This window comes from Zeugodacus cucurbitae, chromosome 2, assembly GCF_028554725.1.
Source record: "Zeugodacus cucurbitae isolate PBARC_wt_2022May chromosome 2, idZeuCucr1.2, whole genome shotgun sequence".
NCBI classification, from domain to species: Eukaryota; Metazoa; Arthropoda; class Insecta; order Diptera; family Tephritidae; genus Zeugodacus; species Zeugodacus cucurbitae.
The window spans coordinates 55,053,746-55,078,254 of record NC_071667.1 but is presented as its reverse complement, the minus strand read 5'-3'; the positions used below and the strand labels follow the sequence as shown (position 1 = coordinate 55,078,254).

General features: G+C 30.2%; 1 protein-coding gene across 1 annotated transcript in view; it reads left to right on the top strand.

Annotated features, from left to right (window-relative positions):
* LOC105209557 (headcase protein) overlaps positions 1-24,509 on the top strand; it is a 191,327-nt gene that overhangs the window by 53,640 nt on the left and 113,178 nt on the right. Inside the window, 1 exon segment of the mRNA XM_054236137.1 lies at positions 23,743-23,839. Within this exon segment, the coding sequence (XP_054092112.1) occupies positions 23,743-23,839 (97 nt within the window).

Here is a 24,509-nt window from a genome sequence, read left to right as displayed (position 1 = left end):
GGCTCGACTCGCTTGGCATGTTTGATCAAATAAATTTCTAAAAATATTATTCTTAGAAACCTCAAAATAACGTTTTTTATTAGCAATTTGCTTGCTACTTGGCAACAACTTGCTGCCGGCATAGCCCTATCATGTTTGCGTGTGTTGTGTGTGTTTTCATATTCTTGTGGCATTTAATGGCCATTTATGCGGGCGGCTACATTATTTCTTATTATGTAGTTAGCATATTTTATAGATTTTCCGCTGTTTACTCAACATTATTTGTAGTAGAAATTGTGTTTTTTTTTTTGTTTTAAATTGCTGCATTACATATTTTATGTAGTGTAAAAAATTGCTTGGCCAATCATCGCTTGTTAATTGCTTCATTAAACATTTTTAACATTGTTTTAATTACATATTTTTATTTTTGTTTTTTTTTTTATAAAAAAAAATTTATTTATTTTTAATAAAAAAAAAAAATTATTTATTTTATTTGTATTTTTCCTTTTATTTTATTTAATTAATTAAATATATATATTTTTTTAAATTAAAATTAAAATTTTAGTAATTTTATTATAGATATAATTTTTTTTTTTATAATTTCCATTTATTAATTTCATATACTTTATATATGTTTTTAAATTTTACTTATTATTTGTTAATTCAATATTTTTTTAAATAATATTTTTTTACACATTTGAATAATCTTTTTTCATTACTTTATATTTTTATTATTAATTTTTATTGTTATATGTTATTTCTTTGTATTTATTTTTTATTATTCTATTTTTTAACATTTATTTTTTTATTTTTTTATTATTTAATTTTTAATATTTTATTTTTTTATTATTTAACTTTTAATATTTCATTTTTATTTATTTTTTATAATTTTATTTTTATTTATTTATTTTTATTTTTTCATCAATCTTTCTTTAGTAATCTTTTATTATTTTATTTTATTATTATAATTTTTTATTTTTTTTTTAATTTTATTTTTATTTATTTATTTTTATTTTTTTTATCAATCTTTAATAATCTTTTATTTTTTTATTATTTTATTATTAATTTTTATTATTATATTTAATTTTTTTTTCAATTTTATTTTTTAATATTTTATTTTTATTTATTTATTTTTATCTTTTTTATCAATCTTTAGTTTTTTTATTATTTTATTCTTTAATATTTTATTTTTATTTATTTATTTTTATTTTTTATCAATCTTTCCGTAATAATTTATTTTTATTTTTATCTTTTTTATCTTTTTTATTATTTTGTTTTTTTTTTTTTTATTATTTTATTCTTTGATATTTTATTTTTATTTATTTATTTTTATTTTTTATCAATCTTTCTTTAATGATCTTTTATTTTTTTTATTATTAATTTTTATTATTATATTTTATTTTTTTTCAATTTTATTTTTATTTATTTATTTTTATCTTTTTTATCAATCTTTAATAAACTTTTATATTTTTTTTATTTTTTTTTTTTATTATTTTGTTTTTTTTTTGTTTATTTTGTTCTTTAATATTTTATTTTTATTTATTTATTTTTATTTTTTATCAATCTTTCCTTAATAATCTTTTATTTTTTTATGTTTATAAATTTTATTTTTATTTTTTATCTTTTTTATTATTTATTTTTTTTTTTTAATTTTATTTTTATTTATTTATTTTTTTTAACTCTTTTATGTTTAGAATTTATTAATTTTCAATAAACTCGTCAATTTTTTAATTCTATCAAACATAATCATATTATGCTTTTAGTATTTTCTTATATTTTTAATCCAATTTGCCTTTAATAATTTTTATTCAAATTTTTAAACTTCTCAATTTGTTCATTTTCAAACCAAAACCTTCAAAAACAAACTAGATTCCAACTAATTCATGTTTTAAATGCCATATTTATGTCAAAAGATTCTGCTTTATTATTCATAAGATTCTTATTTGCATGTGTTGAACGTCTGTTTGCTCTCCTTTTTATGGCGCTGATGTTATTAAAATGTTAATGTTATTAAATTTCGGCACATAACGCCTTTTAATTTCTCGTTTAAGCGTGAAAAACTAAACTATTGAGCGCTTAAAAAATATATCGCCAAGCATCGCATGCCATGGGTGACAACTGACAGCACAGCACAGATATGAAAACCAGTTTGCTGCGCATGACCAAATTAATTTCCATAAACCATATCTTTGTATACACATGTGTACATACATATATCGTCACTTATATGCCGCTGTGACGGACAAACGCCGGCGGCAGACACTTATTGTGTGTTGTATATTGTCAACTGATGTATTCAATGATGACTAAATATGGCAAAATGTTGCCAATAAAATAAGCTCGACTTGTGTTTGGCTTGCGCTGTCTCACAATTTGTATTTTTTTTTCTTTTAATACTTAAAATTTTTTAAAAATATTTTTTCAACAATTTTTAATTTTTTTTTAATTTGTTAATTTTTATAACTTTTTCTTTCACTTAATGCTTCAATATGTTTAATGTATTATTATTTTTGTTGTAGTTCTTTGTGTAGCTTGTAAACTTATGCTAATTTTAAAGCTGGCCACAGAGTTTACATAATTCTTATTTTTTTGTTTGCTGATTAGTGTCTTTTTTCTTTCAAGATGAAAGCCGAATAATTCGCTGCCGCAAAATTAATCACCAAAAAAAGGAAAAAAAAACATGTTAACGCCTTTCGTTCAAACTTTTGTGGGCACCATTGGTTTGAATGTAATATAATAATTTTTTAATGTCACTGTAGCTTTGGTATACTTTTTCATTTTTATACTCTTCGGCCGCCCCGTTCTGCGGTCATTCAACGCTTGTAGCCACCACCTATATTGGAGCAGCTGCGCCAATTAGCGATTCGGAAAGATTCGTAACGCATTGAGAAGGTTCAAAGTTGATTGGATGCGCAATAAAATTGATATTTATGACTTCGCCAAGCCACAAGCTACGCCGCCCCCGAGTAGAGCGCAGAGCTTTGTTTCAACATATGTACAATATCTGCAGCTGTTTCGCAAGAAGCTACACTTTTTGCTCGAATAAATATTAATTTCGAATGAATTAAGTGAAGAAGTAAAATATGTTTGTATGTTGAAGAAGTGTCTACAGATTGAGTGCGAACGAAGATTTTTATTTGAAGCAAATGTCTGTGTTGGTGTTGCCAGATCAATGTGATTTGTAAATCAAAATTACTACTGATTCGAAAGAGTAGTATAACTCAAATATTTTACTATTCATGTATATATTCTAAGTTTGCATCGATTTCATTCAAGCTTCATACGCCTCGTCTACGAGACTAGTTTATGTTACCTTAGAACTCTTTAGCTATTATATGATCACTAAATCGATAAATTCGAGTTTATGAGCGTGTAACACATCCTTTATTGGAATATTCTGTCGAACCGTCGACATTTCGATATTTTAAGCATTACTGAAATAAAACTGTTAATACTAACTAATACCAATTTTATTCGCTCGAAAAAAAAACGAATCTTCTAAACAAAACCAAAAACAGAAATGTTCGAAAATTAATTCGAATTCGAAAAAGTTTCGAAAATCATGCTTTCGAACTTAATTTTCTTAACAATAACAGTAACGGTAGTTTCTCAATACCCTTGCCCATTAACATTTCGATATTTTGCATATTACTGAAATAAAACTAACGGGTGATTTTTTTGAGGTTAGGATTTTCATGCATTAGTATTTGACAGATCACGTGGGATTTCAGACATGGTGTCAAAGAGAAAGATGCTCAGTATGCTTTGACATTTCATCATGAATAGACTTACTAACGAGCAACGCTTGCAAATCATTGAATTTTATTACCAAAATCAGTGTTCGGTTCGAAATGTGTTTATCGACAAATTTTGTTCAGCGATGAGGCTCATTTCTGGTTGAATGGCTACGTAAATAAGCAAAATTGCCGCATTTGGGGTGAAGAGCAACCAGAAGCCGTTCAAGAACTGCCCATGCATCCCGAAAAATGCACTGTTTGGTGTGGTTTGTACGCTGGTGGAATCATTGGACCGTATTTTTTCAAAGATGCTGTTGGACGCAACGTTACGGTGAATGGCGATCGCTATCGTTCGATGCTAACAAACTTTTTGTTGCCAAAAATGGAAGAACTGAACTTGGTTGACATGTGGTTTCAACAAGATGGCGCTACATGCCACACAGCTCGCGATTCTATGGCCATTTTGAGGGAAAACTTCGGAGAACAATTCATCTCAAGAAATGGACCCGTAAGTTGGCCACCAAGATCATGCGATTTAACGCCTTTAGACTATTTTTTGTGGGGCTACGTCAAGTCTAAAGTCTACAGAAATAAGCCAGCAACTATTCCAGCTTTGGAAGACAACATTTCCGAAGAAATTCGGGCTATTCCGGCCGAAATGCTCGAAAAAGTTGCCCAAAATTGGACTTTCCGAATGGACCACCTAAGACGCAGCCGCGGTCAACATTTAAATGAAATTATTAATAATTTTATGCGTTTTTTTTTTTAAAAAAGTTATCAAGCTCTTAAAAAATCACCCTTTATTAATACTGAACTATTCGCTCGGAAAAAAATTATTTCCTAAACGAAGCCATAAAACAATGTTCGAAAAAGTATTCGAATTCGAAAAAATTTCGAACATCAATTTTTCGAAATTTATTTTCCTCACATAAAATCACATTTGTAACTTGTAATAAAGCTAGTTTTTCAAAACCACTGGCTTGCCCGTTAACATTTCGATATTTTCAACATTACTGAAATAAAACTATAATACTGATACTGTTATTAGAGTATTAATCACTCGAAAAAATTTATTTGCCGAAAGAAGCAAAAAATAAAAATGTTCGAAAAAAAATTTTAATTCGAAAATTTTTCGAAAATCATATTTTCGAAACTAATTTTCTTAATATAAAAATAGCATTTGTGTTTAGCAATAACAGTAGTTTTTGAATGATACAATTGTAACTTGTTCTACAACAACAGCAACAAAGCTAATGCAAAACGATTACCGCCTTCACTGTTCAATATCGCTCATCTCACATCAGCTTTGATACGAATTAATTGCATTCTGTTAGCTTCTCATAAGTACTATTTGCTGTTAATGCGCCGCAGTTTAATAATAACTAAATTACACATTTGTTGTTGTCTTCTATTTGAGTTGTCTGTTGCACGTGCGCCAGCGGTTAAATGCAAGCACATACAACAACAACGACAAGAAATTAACATAAAAATACATTATGGGAACACTGTGGCATTTGATGAACAACTAACGAATTGCGGTTTCAACGCCGCCTGAAACAAGCGTTGTAATGCTTAAGCAGATCGCATATGCATAGCGACTTAGTTGCTTAGGCGCTAATGTATTTGTTGTAGTTGCATTGCATATAGGCAAGTGCAACGATTATTGAACTTTAGCAACGGTTTTTTTTTTGTTGGTTGGTTTGTTGTCATTTGTAATTACAATTACAAATTACACTAATGACTCATATGTATGAGAGGGGTGTCATCCAGCTGTGTTAGTCAGCAAGGAAAGTGAACGTGATTTTCATACTAATGGGGAAATTATTTAAATGTGCATTTTTTAGCGTTTTTTGTTATGTATTTAAGTAGTTGTAAATATGTTATATATATGCGTGCATTACTAAATTTTACTTATTTTTTCTCTCTCTCTCTCTCTCTCTCTTTTTAGGTAAGTCACTGATTGCTAATTTTTGACTAAATAAAATTATTTAACCGGGTAAGTATGAAAAAAACTATCAAGCTGATACTGTCATTATTTGCTCGAAAAAATTTATTTTCTGAAAAAAAAACTAAAAATAAAAATGTTCGAAAAAAATCGAATTCGAAAAAGTTTCGAAAATCATATTTTCGAACTTCATTTTCTTAACATACAACGTGTTTAGCAATAACAGTAGTTTTTGAATAATTCAATTGTTTTAAGCGCGCAATATTAGTATTTAATTGTAAATAAATATAAAAATTTAACACACAAAAGACCAACACTCATGACGTCTACATGTCTGTATTGATTTTAATCAAACAATAAATTTTTGGGCAGTGTAAAAAACAAAAAAAAATTTAACAAAAAATTGTTGAATTTTTCATTTCTGCCATTTATTTAGCTGTAAATATGTACAACAAACAAACAGCTGGCAGTTTGACTAAAGAAATCTGGCAATATTGACGAAAAAACAATATAAAGCTTGTATCTATATACCTACATTCATACATATATACACCCATTATATGCATATGAAACACTTGTTAATTCGCATACAATCAATATTTATGAAGTTTATTAAAAATTTCACAGATTTCCAGCTTTTCTCTTATTTGTTGTTTGTTTTAACGAATACTCAATGTCAGAAAGTCAGTGGAAGAATGAAGGCGAGTTAATGAATGTATGTATATAAACATGTACACATAAAGAACAGAAGAAAAAAATAAAAAAATACAACAAAAATAAAAAAAAATACTTGCATGGGTTACTACAAGTGCTTGTGTTGCATTTTTTCTGCACACAAATGTAGTATTGCATGTAAATATTTACACAGTAGAGTCCTTTAAAAACTGTTTGTGTGAAAACAAATAAAAAGTGCTTAAATAAAAGTTATTTATATTCAACAAATAGCAAAGCCAGACGCTGAAAAAATAATTGCAAGGATATTCAAAGCCATCGCACACACAAACACACACACAGATATGAACACATATGTATATGAGTGGCTGTGACGTGCAGTTAACAGCATACTCGCAGAGATTATAGAAAAAGACAGCAATGACTTTGATTTGTACGCAATTAAAAGGAGACTGTAAATACGCTTAATTGCCAGCGGCTACAATTGCTCACAGCACAAACACACAAACACACACATACATCCATACATATATATGTATATAAGCCATTACAAGCCCATGTGTGTGGCCCTGCTAAGCCCCCAGACTAGCAGACTTTGTATGCATGTGTTCCCGTCTGGCACAATCGCCACGGGATCAACTGGGGTTAAGCGCAAATAAGTGAGGTGCTTGAAAAATGCGGCAAATGAAGGCAAAGCAAAAGAGAGCAACAAATAAAAAAAAATTCGCGCTTTTGAAAACGAAAGTGTGGGTATGTGATGGCTCATGTGGCGGTAGACGACAACATATGGTCAAGCAGCAAAATGTAATTGCTAGCGAGAGAGCAAAAATTACATACAAACACATGTCTGTCGTATAATAGCGAAGTATTTCTTAGTACCCGGTGCTCTATTTTAAATTGAGCATTGTAAGCTGCGGTAATTAAAGTATTTAACTGATATGGATTGCTGATATTAAACAAAAGTGTAGCATAAATATGTGTATTTACAGTAGTATTAAGCGTTTACTACTGTAAATACACATGCTAACTCATTTATATCAGCTGATCGCTAAAAAATATGTTTACTGAGAAATTGAAGTCAATAATTGATGGTGGTTGTTTGCAAGTATCACAAAAATAATTTTTTTATTGAAAAATTTACCTTTTATAATAAATTAATTGAGTGAGCTTAATTGAGTGTTCTTAATTGAGACATAATTAAGCGAACAGAATTGAATGAGCTTAATTGAGACATAATCAAGCGAGGATAATTGATTGAGCTTAATTAAGACATAATTGAGTGCGCTTAATTGAGACATAATTGGGTGAACGTAATTGAGACATAATTAAAGTAAACTGAAAACAAAAACTCAACAGAAAACTTGAAAAAAAGTAAAAATTCTATATACAATATATTGCAGATGTTCTAAAAAGTATAAAAACAGTATTTTGTAATGCTGCGTAATACACTTTTAGCACGATATTTTCTTAAATTATAAGAAAAATTCTATGAAATGAAAAAAATGCAATGTTGTGGCAAAAGTTGAACATATTTAAGGATTTCGTACAAAACTCAAACAAAATTTCATACGTGAATATCATTTTATGCCGATTTTTGGTACAAAACTATTTTGAAATCAAAAAAAGAGTATGAATACTATATTATAAAGATTGTAGATGTCCACCAAAGTCGAAACATTTACCTTTAATTGTGTTATTTAGTAATTTTTCGAAGTATTAATCGTTTAATTGACTCAATTAAACTAGCATTACTCCCTTAATTGATTCAATTAAACTTGGGCTACTAACCACTAGCAACTTATTTGCTTCATCTAATCAGTGAAAAAATTATTTAAAACGAAAAGTAAGTCATTAGTGCAGACCTACCTACTCATTTAATTTTTTGGCAGTTAATTGTTCCTAATTAAGTCACAAATTAAGCAATAATTTAAGCTCAATTAAGCAGTGTAGTACTGTATATGATACAGATATATTTTAGCGTTTTCAATGTGTAGCAGTTTTCACTAAAGTTTTGTTAATTTTTTGGTCTTCCACTCTTTCATATTCCCCACACATGCATTTCAACACTAATACCCCTAATTAATTTAAAACAAATAAACGTAGCGCTGACATGAAAATTTATTGACAATTAGTTATTTAATGTGTATGGTCTTGCAAGCCAAACGAATTTGTTGGGCGGCTACGGGTTTACCAATTTGCATAAGTTTAGTTCGGCGCCAGCAACAATTGTTTGCCTCGATTTGTGTTTATTTATGTTGATTTTTGAATTTTTTTTTTATATTTTTTTGTGGCTCAGAAGCACGTAAGCGCAGCTGCAGTGAGCTGAATTATATTTTGGGTATTTTGGATTTTTTTATATTTTTTTATTTTTATTTTTTTAATTTTTTTTAATATATTTTTATTTTTTGCTTTTTGGTAGCACATTTAGTGACATTATGAATGGTGATGGATCGTCAAATGGTGACGACGTGACATTGGCCATTATACAGTCAAATACATATCTATTTACATATATGTATATAAATGTGTATATAAATAGCTCATTTATGTGTTAATTCCTTTTTCGGCACGACGCGTCAAAGTGATGAGCAAAATAACTAGTTGAAATAACAACAACAAATGTAGTTCATATACTGCTTTGAAAGCAATTTGCTTGCTGCTGCAGCATAACTATTAGGAAGCCATTGAATCCAGCCAATCTGTGTTAGTTGTGAGCATACAAAATATTAGTTTCATAACTTTTATTTATTTTTTCTCTTCCACTGCTTGACATCTAATTTTTAATAATTTGAGATGTATTGTTTATATTTACATTGTTTTGTGGTTTATTTATTTTTTGTTTTTTTTTTTTGTGCTGAGTTCGCTGTTGTTTTATGTGTTATATGACTTCCTTTATAAATCAATTATATAAAAAATAAAAAAAATTACAGCAACAAATTGGCAGTAAACAAGCGATGGCCTGCGTTGTTTTGAATTCACTTTCAAAGTCACTAAGTACACAAAAAATAAAAATAAATAAAAAAAAATTTAAATAAATTTAAAAAATTTTTAATTAATTAGAAAAATAATTTTAATTAATTAGAAAAAAAATTTAAAAAATTGGAAAAAAATTAAATAAAAAAAATTAAATAAATAAAAAAATAAAATTAATAAAATAATTAAAAAAAAAATTTAAATAAATTAAAAATAACAACAAATACACCGCAACTAGCGCTCGCACCATCATTAGCTGACACATGAAAACTGCCCAACAATAGATTTTGTATCTAAAAATGATTTGTATAAAACGTGCAAATACAACGGCGGCTTCATCGCACAAGCTAGCTCGTTAACTAGCCGACATGAGCGGCACAAGAAGCTTCCAAAACAGAATAATAATGAAATAAAATTAAAGCAGAAATCGAAATAAACATATTTATGCATACAAACACACACATACTCATCTACATAAAGCAAATCTTACAACGCTTGCTGCTCATTCACTTTCGAAACGAGCGACAAGATCTCGCTTTCAATTAGCCCACAAAACTGTTTCAACATATTCATATAAGCAATGCCATTAGTAATATTAATATACATCTGTATATATGTATGTATATTTGTATGCGAGTTGTTGTGCCATTGTTAGAATACCAAAAAGTCTTCATTCAGTTAGCCACTCTAGCAGTCACTCGGTCAGTCAGTCAGCTAGCTAGCTAGCTATGTAGCTAAGTTGGCGAGTCATGTGAGCAATCTGCGCATAAATCATATCAATCTTTGACATGGCAGCGCACATGCGCACCAACTCATAAGTACATATATTTTTGTATGTATGTAATTCGCATGCTCAGTAATGTTGCCGAAAACATTTCCTCAATCCAACTATGCGCAAGTAAATTTTGAAAAATGTAACGCCATAATTTGACTTATCGGCGGCAAACTTAGGTTCGGTACTTGCGTACTTCCAGCGATAATTATATAAGCATGTAGGGTTGCGTATTCTGAGTGCGTACACTCCCAATTCATTTCGTGTTAACTGACTGACAGGCAGGCGCTCCAATGGACACACTGGCATACTTTTGCAGACATTAATCCGAATAATATTGCTATAACAAAGTGACCCTGTAGGGATGAGCAAGCATTAATATTAAAAAATATCAGCATTTGATGTCTTCTGTTTTTACTGGAGCCAGATTAGTAAGCTTGCTCAAATATAAATGATTTTATTTAAAATACCGGATATTAAACCCAAATTCAAAGTTTTGTTGAATATTACTTCCAAGTTGGATGTTAATCTTCGGTACGAAACGGTGTACAATTTTAATGTGAAGAGAGTACAAAATCAATTTTATTAAAATTTTTATTTATTAATAATTTAAAACAGATGTATTTAAAAAAAATAAAAAAAAAAAATATTTATTTTCTTCACTTCTCTGACAAATTTTATACCACTGGGACCACCCTGTTATACACTTTTCTGCCAAATTTTTCCTACTGTGCTGTGCAGCCTATTGGCGATTTCTGCAGCTTTGAAGTTGTAATGACGTGGTTTGATACACAAATTATAATATTTCAATTACTTTTTCTTCGGAATAAATTACATGCTTAAATATATTAATGTAGAATATGTGAGTAATATATTACCGAGTGTCAGCTGGGCGTATGATTTATATTTTAATTTAAAATTAAAAGATTTATTCAGTAACATTCATTTAATTGAATTGACTGGCGGTAATTTTCCAACAACAAATGCTGTGTTAATAATATGGAATGAGTTGGTGGATATGGCTAATGCCAGGTTTTATTATTATTATTTTTTAATTTTTTAATTTTTGTTTAATTTTATATTTTTTTTTATTTTATAATTTTTTTTTAATGTTATAATTTTTTTTAATTTTATTAATTTTTTTAATTTTATAATTTTTTTTTTAATTTTATATTTTTTTTTATTTTATAATTTTTTTTTTAATTATATAATTTTATTTTTATTTTTAATTTTAAATTTTATTTTATTTTATAATTTTTATTTTATTTTTAAATTTTATAGTTTTGTTTTTTAATTATATTTCTTTTTTTAGTTTTATACTATTTTTTTAGTTTTATATATATTTTTAATTTTATATTTTTTTAATTTTCTATATTTTTGTTTAATTTTTGTTTAATAATTAATATTTTTATTTTTAGTTTTATATATATTTTTAATTTTATATATATATTTTTAATTATATTTATTTTTTTAGTTTGATCTATTTATTTTTAGTTATATATATTTTTTTAATTTTATATATATTTTTTTTAATTTATAGTTGTATTTTTAATTTATTATTTTATTTTTTTCATTTTTTTAATTTTCTATATTTTTGTTTAATTTTGTTTTTTTGTTTGCATAATTTATTTAAAATTTAACTTTTTTTAAATCTACAATTTTCTAATTAATATATTTTTTAACTAATTTTATATATTTTTGTTTCATTTAAAATTTTTTTTATTTATGTTTTTTTTTTAATTTGCAATTTGTTTTTAATTTTATAATTTTTATTTATTTATATACTTTTTTTAATTTCATTATTTTAATTATATATTTTTTTTAAATCTTTTAATTTTATTTTTAAAGTTTATAATTTTTTGTACTTTCATAATTTATTTTGTTAAATTTTATAAATTTTTTTGTGGAAATATATATAAAATAATAATAAATTGGAAATTCTACTACAAACTGAAAGTCTTCATCAATACATGTCGCAAAGCATATTATTTAATAATTTTTTATTATCAATTATTTATACCTATATGACCATTCGTGTATGTGTGCTCTATGCAAAAAAATAAAAATATTTTTTTTGAGTTCATAGAAAATATCAAAAGAAATAATTCAATTCCATACGAATTTCTCAATCAATTGCGCAAATAAAATTGCTGCCAACCAAGCCCCAAAAAATTGAATTGAAATCTTTACAGTAAAAGGCAATTAATACGAAAGCGAGAGTGTGCAGGCAAAAGGCAAAGTTGAAATTGCCACAAGCGCACGAACGTCAGTTGCAAGCTGGGAGCTGGCAGCCAAAAGGCTTGTGATTTCTCCATTTAATGGCGATAAACCTATACATATATACATACCTATACCTATACATATATACATATGTGTATGTGAATATGCCTTTGGTTGTATGTGCAGTAGTACATATTTTTTATTATCGTAGGTGCCACAGCGCATATCACTACATATGTACATGACTTTAATTTATATTTCGGCGTCATTTAACTAATTTACTCGGATTTGTTGTTGCTGTTTTTTTTTGGTATTTTTCGCAAAAATAAGCATGTTTTATGACTTTATCTTTTTATCGTCATTGATTTGTATTTTTTTCCTATTAATCTCCAATTTCGTTCAACTTAAGCCCATTACATTCATCCACCCAGGAGGGGATATGACACACACACACCTACCTACCTCTGTTTATATGCCGGTTATGATAATTTTCACTTTCATTTTCGTTTTCGCTACCAATTACCCAACAACCCAACCACCAAACTATAAATCAACTGCTACCATCTTTTACGTGCAGCTTCTACCCGAAAGCCAGCGAGCGCTTGGTAATTGCCAGCGTCGATTACTTGGCTGGCAGCCGGCAGCAGGAGCCGCTTTGCAACAGCAACAATGCAAATGCGCTGCCACCTTTATAGCTTACGGGCTTTAATTGAAAGGAGTGGCCGTCAGATAGCTTTGCGCTGCTCGGCGGTTTTTTGGCATTTTTGCGGAGTTTTTTTCTTTTGGTTTTATGGTCGGTTGTAAAGTGAAAAGTGCAATGGTTGGTGCTACTAAATTTCTGCGGTAATAAAATAAAAAAAAAATAAATAAAATTGTAATCAAAAACACCAAGTTAATCTGCGGGCGTTGCTGCTGCTAACAACCTGCGCATTGTTGTTGGGCAGCCACACTTATTTGTGGCAAGCACATTTGTGTTGTGCACCCACACACAGTGTGTAATTCTCCTTTTGGCGCTGGCAACTATTGGAATTTTGCAGCCGGGAGTCATGTAAAAATGTGAAATTTTGCAAACGAATGTTAATAATCATGCTTAGCTGTGCTTGAGCTTTTGATTTAGAGTTGCAAAAGCGGGGCGGATTAATGTGCCTCTTTGCTAATTTAATTGATTAATTTTATTGCTGGCGATATGCATCTAAATTATATTGCATGCGCAATTGCGTAAAGGGTATATAGATATATGTAATTTCATATTTTGTTATTTATGTTTCATATCAAAATTGTCTTCGTGCTTATTTTTCGCCACTTTTTGTCGGCAAACTGTGTTATTTGATATTTTTATCATGATTTTTATTGTAATTTATAGTGTTTAGTTGTTTTCGACAGCGAAATTTGCTGTTAGTGTTGCCATATAATTAAAAGTGATAATAATTGAATGACTGTAGTAAAATTATAGTGATTAATGAGCTGCCAAACATTATTATGAGTTTAAATTATTATTGAAGTTTGATCTACTAAGTTTATTACTAACTTTACTTTGGTAGATAACAGTAATTTTTAATAGGTTTATGCAATTTTTAGTGGTTCATACTGATTAAGAAATTTTGAACCAACAAGAGTGTGCATAATGTTGTCTCAGCATATTGATTGTTGAACTGTTCTATGATAATTTTCGAAAGTTTACTACAATAACCATTGGTTTCATTCTCCATTAATAATGATTCACAATTACCGATACAAACAGGTTTAAACCGCCGGAAGCGCAGCTTTTGAACGGATAAAATCCGAGTTCATTCAGGTACTGTAATCTCCTACTTATCCAGACTAGATCCCTCACAAAATATGTCCTGCATGGAAAGTGTCTCCGCATGACATTAACCACATCTCTGCGTACCCAATTAACCCCAATCAGCTAACATCTGCCCCACGATACAGCTCGTTTCCTGAGGTTCTCATTAGAAAACTTCGATGACCACTAACTAACCACTTCAAGCAGATTCGTGGTAACCACAACAACAATAAAAAAAATCCTCGATAAACGTAACTCCTAGCTGAAAGTCAGTTATTTCATACGAATTTCATGAAAATTATTCATGATGCCAGATCCAATTATTTTTCGATCCTTAACACCAAAAACTGCTCAGATCATCTCTTAAGCAATTTCGTCGCGCTGAAAATTTTGACGAGACCTTATCTATCTTAGTATTTCTTTTATTTAGAAATGGTTTCTCTGACTATAAACTAGATTTTTTCATAATCCATTTATATATTTACCATGGCTTCTCGAAATTAGACGCCAATGATCTTGGGATGATAGACTTTGAACAGCCTCAAAGATGTGTCGAAATATTAATAAGAATTATTACTTGCCAGATCAGTGTTACCTTAAGGTTTTTTGTATTCTGTTTTAACAAAAATAAAATCTGGGGTTCTAAGGGAAGGAAAACGGTCTTTCTTCGACAGCCGTTTCAAGTAGATGCCATCTAAATTGTCATCCATCCTCACCCTTCTGCAGTAAAAAAAGTAAATTTGCAAACTTTTAAGATTTTTATTCAATCTGGCACCCCAAAACGGTACCGTTATGTTGCAACTAACAATATCAGCCGCGCTCCTAACTACTTCCAACCAGTTTAAAATGTTTATTTATCTCAATCTCCTGGAATTTATGTGCACATTTATGCAATTTCTCGTATTTCAAACAAGCTCAATGATTTCATTTTCATTTTAGCGCATTTATTATACATTTGACGTAGCTTACAAGCGCTCGCTGCTTTGCGTGCAACTGCTGCCGCAATGGCGTGTGTCCTGCTAATCGTGGAAGTTAGCGCTCGCAGTAGTCGGCATTCGCTTGGTTGGTGGCGCACAGTGGCACGTGGGTGGTACCACCGTTTGATTGGTTGCTCGAGTTAATTTGCACATAAAATGTAAAGCACAAGATCACTATCGGCCCGTCCGAACGTGAAGCAAGTTAAACATAAATGGAATGAGAAAACATAACCTCACTTTTCAGTCACTGTTGTGTTGCTGCCGTGGATGAGCGCTTAAGGCGCGCAACGCTTATTCATTGTAAGCTGTTGTTGTGTTGCTGTTGCCTACAAATTGATTAATGAGCTTGCGATTACACAGTGCAAGCAAAAAGTCAAACGTTTACCTAAAATGAAATGAATTTCACAATGTAATCCAATATCGCTGCAATTACGCCTGCATTTGTTGGTGCGCTAAATCATTTTCACTATGAATCGGTGCGCTTAAGTGGCTACTCGTTGACTTCGCGCAGCTTTCGATGTGGCGCTGGCTTACTTGGATATTTTGCTATTAATTTTTTATTTATTTTTTAATATTTTTTTTTGTTTTTTTTTGTTGTTGTTTATTTTTCTTTATTCCTCAAGCGTTTTAATTAATAGCTTTTATATTTAATATCTTAGCTCGTAAGCTTTTTGCTGCCTTACATGGTGCTCCCACCAATACTAATCGCAATTAAGCGATCTATCATTGTTGAAGCGATCTTTTGCACTCTAAACTTACGGTTCTGTGCTTTATATAGCCATATTATATACGTTAAGGTGGTTATTAAGAGAAATAATTAAATGATTTAGTTAGCACAGAGCCTTTCAAATGTACCATATATCATAACAGTCTTCGATTCACCATTTCTCTGCTAGCTCATTGAAAGCGTATAGCCATTTACTATCTCTAATTGTTTATGTCGGAGTGTTTAAATGTATACTAGTTTATTCATTGATAATGATTTGTAATGGTTTATACCAGTTCTCTAAATGAATATACCAGAATATACCAGTCTACAAATTTGACCAGTTCTTTAAATGATTATACCAGTCTACAACTTATAGTAGCTCTCTATTTGATTATACCAGTGTGTATGATTTATACCAGTTCTCTAATTTTCTATGCCATTTTATATGGTGTATACCAGTTTTTTAATTGATTATGTCAGTTTTGATTATATCAGTTTAATTGATTATTAAATTTTTTATTGATTTATACCAGTTCTCTAAATCATTATACCAGTCTACAACTTATAGTAGCCGTATATTTGATTATACCAGTGTACATGATTTATACCAGTACTCTAATTGATTATACCAGTTTATACAATTTATACCAGTTCGTTTATTGATTATACCAGTTGTGTTTTCGATTTGTTTTCATGCCTTGTTTGGTGAATGGAAGACATGTATTATTGATTGGAGATAGTTATGCTGTATTTTAGTATTCATTTTTAGTCTCGATAAAAAAAACGGAATTTTGAATTCTGTAAGACATGCCTTAATCTACTCTACTGTGGTTCAAAACTGCTCTAGATATAGTTTCCATTACTTTATTGACATTTTGTGGATCCGTTTTAGGTTATGTGAAGAACAAACTTTCTTTCTGGACTTATGAACCACCCTAATATAGATGTTTATGAGTATATTCACATGCATGTTGTTGCCATGTCGGTCAATAGCCACTAAACACTGCCAAATGTGGCGCACACTCAATTTGTTCCCAATTTGTTTATTAATAGCGACATAAATAAATACGAGGAAAAATGGTTCGAACCATTTTTGTTGTTGTTGGTGTTTCTAATTGTTTTTGTTTTTGCCCATTTGCCACATTGCACAACTAATTTGTATTTTGCTTTGTGTTTACTCATCGCTGTTTGACTTTGCTTTTGTTGTTGTTTTTAAATATTTTTTTTTGCCTTTGCGCGCAATTAATCTCTTCGGTTCGATCTTATGGGATCTCGCTTACAATAGTTTCCATATGTATCTATGTAGACTACCATATGTTGTTGTTGTTGTATGCTTGTCTTTCCCATGCTTTGACCGCCAATGTTTTCACCTTAATAACTACTAATTAGTTTTGTGTATTTGTATGCAGTTCGTGCCCGTGTCGGTGGCGGCGCCACGCTGTTGGTGGCATTTCGGCAAACTTTTTACTTTTTCATGTAACGGTAAACATACACATGCTGAAGTGTGTATAGTATGTTTGTGCAAATGGAAATTGTTTGCACAAGCATGTGCTAATAAGCGCACTTCAGCGTTGTTCTTTCGCACCGCCATTTCCAGCAAATTTAGCAGCTGATTTATTTACACCAGTGCGCCACATTTATTTATTTATTTTTTGAGGTTATTGCACCGTTGTTGCATAGCGCGCACACCTTGCAACGCTTTACTTTTGTGATTTTTTTTACCATTTTTGTTGTTGTTGCTTTGCTTTTAATTACCTAATTGACTCACATTTATTAGACGCTTGTTAATTTACGCTCCGCGGCAGCAAAATTTAGCATTCTACCCCAGTTTTTATTGCTGCCTCGCTGCTTGTAACTCCAAAAATTGCCAAAGTTGAACTTCGTGCAATTGTTGCAACAAGCCACAGCAATGCACCGCAACGCTTACTGTTCTCTATGTAGTACATTACATTATTTTTTGTTTTATTACATTATGCTGTTGTTGCATGTGGCAAGTGCTACGCTTTTGAGTGTGTGCTTTGCATTCATTTGCCTAACACAGTGCTTGTGGCGCCACCGCATCACGCTTTTGCTACAATTAAGTTGCCACTTCCTCTGCGCGACACTTCAGTTCAGTTCACTTCGGTTCATGTGCTCCGTTGCTCCAGTGCTGACATTCACGTTTTATGCAAACATTTTCATTCATTCACTCGCTTCGCCATTCCCACTGCCATGCCACCACTTATTGGCATTTGTCACGTTTTGCATAAAGCACTGTTTCGATAGCTGCGATGTTGATTCGTTGTTGTTTTCTGCTTGTTATTGTAATTGTATCATTCGATTCTTCGATTTGCTTCGATTTGATTTGAATTTCCATTTGAATTTGTCTATTAGCAATTTATCGGCAGGGAATATACGAGGGGGCACGTTCTCGACAAATGTCACAGCTGTCAAATGTAGCGGTAAGTGGAGCACTCGAAGCACTCGAAGCATAAGCGTTGTAGGGTGAGGCTGTAGACGGTTTTGGGAAAGGAGTGTGTCATAATTAAGTCATGTTTTAATGTTTGAGTTTTTTTTAGTAAGCGATTTTAGGTGATCTGATAAGGGTGGCTAAAAGACAAACAATTTCTAATGTCAGAATTCTTATAAAAAATAGATTTTCCGTAATATTAGCCGGTATAGTCAGCAAGATACAACAACTGATGACTGAATGATCCTTTAAATTCCTAGCAAATATCCCATGCAACTTATAGCCTTTTCACACAGCAGCTAATTGATTAATTAACCGGCCTCTGCTCGATTAAAACGCTGATTAAGTTCGATTTACCATACAAAAAAAAAATCTACATTACATTTTCATTGAATTTTAATCAACTTGAAAATGAAATGCAACTCTGCGACGAAGACCATATTTCTAATTATATATACGTTCTTCTACGCGACGGTAGTTGTCGCTGCTAAAAATAGCAATCAGCTGATGAAACTTAATAACTTCTTATGAAAAGCAAATGCAAAAATGTATAAGAACTGCTCGGTTATCGAGTAGCCGCCATTGTGAAGGGCAAAAATTGGTTTCTCAATCCAAATTATAATTGATTCAATTAATTTGGCTGTGTGAAAAGGCTATTAGAGAGGTGCTCTGTGGTTTCGAATGTTTAAATGTTATAAAAAGTTCTCTGATTCAGACAAAAAACTTTAAGTTCTAAATTGTATTCCACTTCATTATCGCTTTCGCATAAAAAAAGCTTTTTCAAACATTTTTTAATCAATATTTTCCATTTACATTTTCATACTTCGTTTCCATTATTGAACACATTGTAAATTGACTTTTAACCTTTCTCACATGTTGATTTCATGTTGACTCATTTCGTGACAACATCAGTGGGTAGTTTGTTGTTGTGTTACACACAGAGTTCTTTCGACAGCTTGACTTGGGATTTATGTCTTTGAAAAACAATTATGATTTATGCGACACGTTTATTGTTCGCTTGTTGCGCTACCAGCATTTAATGGATTTCTGAAAAGTGCACTTGTCGATTTATAGTTTCTTTTTTTTTGCCACAGAAATGCGTTTGCAGCATGTAATTAACGGCAGTTGCGTAGAGCTTTTGCATTTAAGAAGCATACAAGAGTGTTGTTGTTGTTTTTTATTAGATTTGTGGGCTGTTTTGATTTGAGGACAACCTCAAAATATATATGTAGTACGTGAAACTGGAAATTATTTGACATTTCCGAAATGATTTATTTCATTGTTTTTTCATTGAAAATTGTGAGTTCAATGAATTTAGACGCAATTTTGTAGAGTATCTAACGTTTTTCCTTATTTTTTGGACAATTTGATTTTTTTTATACTGATTTGTAAATTCTCAAAGTTTTAAAAATTTTGAAAATTTTTCGAAAATTAATTTCGAAAATTTATTTCGAATTTTTTTTTTTCAAAAACCCCAACACCGAAATTATTTATTAATTATTCCTCGTATAAACCGTTTTTCAGGTACCACACACATCTCCAACCTTATTCAAATAAGCAACATTGTCTTTAATATTTGCTTCTAATTTATTGATAATTATTTACCAAATCCAAACACAAAGAAAAACAAATTCTCAGTTGTTTACTTTTTGTATTTACCATAACCAAACATTCATACATAGTTTTTTCAAAAAAATATTGACATATGCTTAAATATCCCAAACATTGTTGCAACCTCTTCAAACATTTGTTTTTCTCACTAGTCTGCAAAATTGTTGTATCCAACAAAAAAAAATTCAACTTCTATCGTTAGAAGAGTATAATGAAAGCGATCGGTTTTCGCACTCAACAGTGCGTGCGACATTATTTTGTACGGGTCCCACCAGTTCTAACAACAGTTTTTGTTGGATTTTCACTTGTCACTTTGCGCATGTTATCGGCAAAACTCATGTTTACCGCGCACTTAATGACTGTGTCTACTTCACGTTTCTCAAGGTCAAAGTCAGCCTAGTGAAACTGTTGGCCATTAATTGGCGCTCAGCAGTAGGCTGCCATGTTTGTTGGCGTTTGAGTAATTGGCCTACTGTCCGAGTGCCACATTTGTTTTTTTTTTTGTCTATTTTTTTGTTGTAATTATTTCCTTTTTGGAACTACAAGGTACTTTGGTTTCTTTTTACCTCAAAAGACCGACACCTTCGTAGACTGTAATAGTATTTTAACTTAATTTTGATAATCACACGCGTAATTTCAGTTTCAACGCGTTTATATAAATATATATACAATTTAATTTTAATATATTTGACTTTGAATGCTGTAGCTTCTTCCGTTGCTTTGTCTTAATTGGCTGTATACAAAATCATTTTTTTTTGGTATTGTTCTTATATTGTATTGTAGTTAATTGTGCCTGTTCGTAGGTGTTTCTTTTCCATATTTGTTTTTAAGTTTTCATTTGTTGTTTTTATTGTTGTTATTTTCATACTTTGTCTACTTCTACAATGTGTGACATTAACAATGACAACAGTACCATTTTTTATTTTTATTACTTTTGCTATTTTCCTCGCTGTTTAGCTGCTTCCGTCTTGAAGCCTCTTTCGAAATTATGCGTAAGCTCGTTTCGTCGCGTTTTTTTTTGTTTTGGTATATTATAATTGACTTTATTTTTAAATTGTCAAAAGAAAAACTCAAGGTAACAGATCATAATAAAATGTCTTCAAAAATGGTCAATCAACACTGATACCTAAAGTCGTACAGTCATATATCATTATGTATATAAACGTGTATATATGTTTTCAAAACTTAATGGGTTTCAACTTAATGTTCTTGCTATTTACGTCATCTTTACGCATTGAAAACGACGCCTACAATAACTATGAATAACCATAGATGAATGATGTTTTAGAGAATTGTCATTTTAATGAAGCTTGAAGCAGAAAAAACACTGAAAGACACTACAAGAATTACTTACTTGAGTATGAGTATAAAGCTTAGAAGCTATATCGTAGACTGTACTACTTTGGAGACAATAGTAGTATTCATTAACGTTTAATTCGATATAATGATAATAACTATATAACTCTTCAGCAATGTTTGCTTACTGCTCCATCCCTCGTCGATTCTGCGATCTCGCGGTATTTAGTTTCACATTCACTTCAGATCGCTTCGGAACGACTGGTGATCGACTCATCTTACTTCCCCGAAATACCACAAAATACGGTTTCATGCCTTCCATAAATGTTATACTAACAGAAGGTTCTAACATTTATCAAACTTTGTTGGAATTTCCTGACGTCGACAGGCCTGATAAAGCGATCGTGAATCGAATTGGTAATATAATGATCTTATCTACTATCTCGAGATTTTATAGAACTCTTCAAGAAAATTTTTCTTACTGATCTATCCATCGTCGATTTTGCGATCTCACGACGTTTAGTTTCCATTCACTTGAGATCGCTCGTCTTACTTCCTCGAATACTCTAAAAAACGGTTTCATTCTTTCCCTAAATATTATAATACCTATGTATGTAGCAATGAAAGAAGTGCAGATTCTAACATGTATAAAACCACATTGGAATTTCCTGACGTCGAAAGGCCTGATAAAGTGATCGTGAATGGAATTGGTAATATCATTGCTCACTAATATTATCTGCAATTCCACTTAAAATATTTCACAATTCGTCGAAAAAAAAATTGTTTTTGTCAATCTATCTGAAATTACACTCAAAAATTAGGCATTCAAAACAACAACAAAAACAATGACATATTTTACAATGTCAGCCAAGCATTTTTGTTAAAAAAATAAAAAAAATATTCGGACTTTTTAACTTTCTAGCACTGCGGAGAGAGCGCCACACGCCATAAGCGCACTCAGCAATGCTCTCACCAATTAAAAACTCTTTTATCTATTCGCAATGCCAACCACACACACACGCACACAAACTTATTGCTGGCAACCAAGCGCCGCTGTTAAAATTGTATTCAATGCCAAGGTTAAATGATATGAAAATTAATTTTTGTTTTTTTTTTTTTAATTTTTTTACTTTTATTTTACTTTGCTATTGCTTTTTGGCAGCGCGCTTTGCTGGTTGGCGGTTTTGGTTTTTTGTCTTCGTTTTTTTTTTTGCTTTGTTTGTTTGTTTTGTTGCCTGTCTTCGTTCTCACCACGAGCTGATAACTAAATTTGCTTGGAAATTACTCAACACCTCAGCGGGTAGCGGCGGCGAGCGCTGTTCGCGTATTTGTTGCTGCTTTTTAATACTTTTAATTTTAAGTTTCGCGCAATGTGTTCATTTTTTGTTTTTGTTCTTTCCAACTTTTTTAATTTTTTTTTATTTTTTTATTTTTTTTTTATTTTTATTTTGTTTGGTGTTTTTTTTTAATTTTTTTATTTTCGCCACTTTATCTCTTTGCACTTAAATTTACTTGACGTTTTGTTGTGTCACGCTCTTTTGCACACATTATTTATTTACTTAATTTTTTTTTTTTCGTTCAATTGGTTGTTGTTGTTGTTATTGTTTTTATTTAGCACGTTTAAAGTTTTAATTTCTTCTGGTTGATTTTCTTGTTTACCGAAAATTTTTGCACATTTTTATTTTATTTTTTACACTTTGCATTAGCGAGTGAGTGAGTATTCATGAATATACTGGCATACTGTTATGCCCCCACTTATCCACACATACTTATATAGCATATAAGTACGTAAATACATTTTGGTAATTTGTTTAAATGCTTGTTCGCTAGTGGGCCGGTCGTTCTTAGACATAAATTGCCTTAATTTATACATATATATTTTTCGATTTTTTTTTTTAATTTTGTTGCCAAATATCTTTAGTAAAAAAATATTATTTTTATTGTTTTTGTTATGAAAAATGCCAAAAAAATATAGAACAAATGCTATTTATTCTCTCCCCATCCGAATGGCTTCCCGAACTCGCGAGTAAAGAGGAAGTGAAGTAGCATTCCATTTTAACCCCAGCAAAACGGCTATAAAGATTGTGATTAAAGCTCTACGCTTGCATGTAAATAAACAAAAAATTTATTAACAACAACAAGTGACTAAATGATGAGCGTAAATCACGAGTTTCATTTGTTATTATTATATATTTTTTTATTTTTTGTTCTTGTTTCGCCTGTCAATTAAAAACTGGTTGCCGTTAGCGCGTTCGCGTGCATTCGACGCGTTGCCTGTTTATTTTAAGCAGCTTGCACTAATTTTAGCAAAGTAAAAGTGAAGAGAATATTTAAAAAATTTATTTCCGTTGTATTGCCATTTACTTTTATGCCGCCGATTGTTGTTGACACAAATTAATTGAGTGATATGGGAACACATCAGTTATTATTTTTTAAACGCTTTTAATGTAAATATATTTTTTAATTTTTTTAAATATTTTTTATTTAATAAAAAATGTATATACATACTTATTTTTTTTTATAAAAAAAGTATATAATTAATTTTTTATAAATAATTATAATTGTTTGCTTTTATAAATAAATAATTAATTATTCCATTATTTTTTGACTTTACAGCTTAACATCTGGCTGCAATGGCATATTTTCGCGCCGTTTGGACTTTTCATCATTCAATTTGTTGCCTAAGACGCGCTTGAACTCCTATCAAGTTAAGGTAAGTTAAACGAAGAAAATCATAAATAAAAATTTTTATTTTTAATAATATTTAATGATTCAATATTAATTAATATTCACTTTCTTTGGCCAAATTTTTGTAAGAGTTGCTTATCGAACAAACAACTGGTATAACTCGCTATATCACTATATTTGGATAACAAGAACTTCGCTGTTGTGAAATCACTTTCAATCAATTACAACAAGTATACTTTCACATTTGTTCCTAAATTTTCCATTTGAAAGCTTAAAGTTTAACGCTCACATTACATCTCCGTATAATCTCATCTTACTAATCGACTCTTTATCAATAAAAAATAAGTCTTATAACCTATTTCTGCTTTTATTTTTCGCGCAACTGTATTTGGACTGTTTATTACTATTTCCACTTTTGTTTTTAACTCAAAACTAGTACACTCAGCAGCTTTCAATTATTCAGCACTATGCTCGTAAAGCCATTGTTGGTTTCATTCATATTTTTTGCAGCTGCTAGAAATTCTTGGAATTGTTTTTCTTTGTGAAATTGTAGCAGTTACAAATATTTATATACAACAATTCAAGAAAGCTTAAAGCTCAGCTGTTTGGATTTTTGTCTATTTCCACCATTGTATTTTCGTTGTTTAATTTACATATTTATATATATTTAAAATAAGTCCATTAAAGTGGAAAGT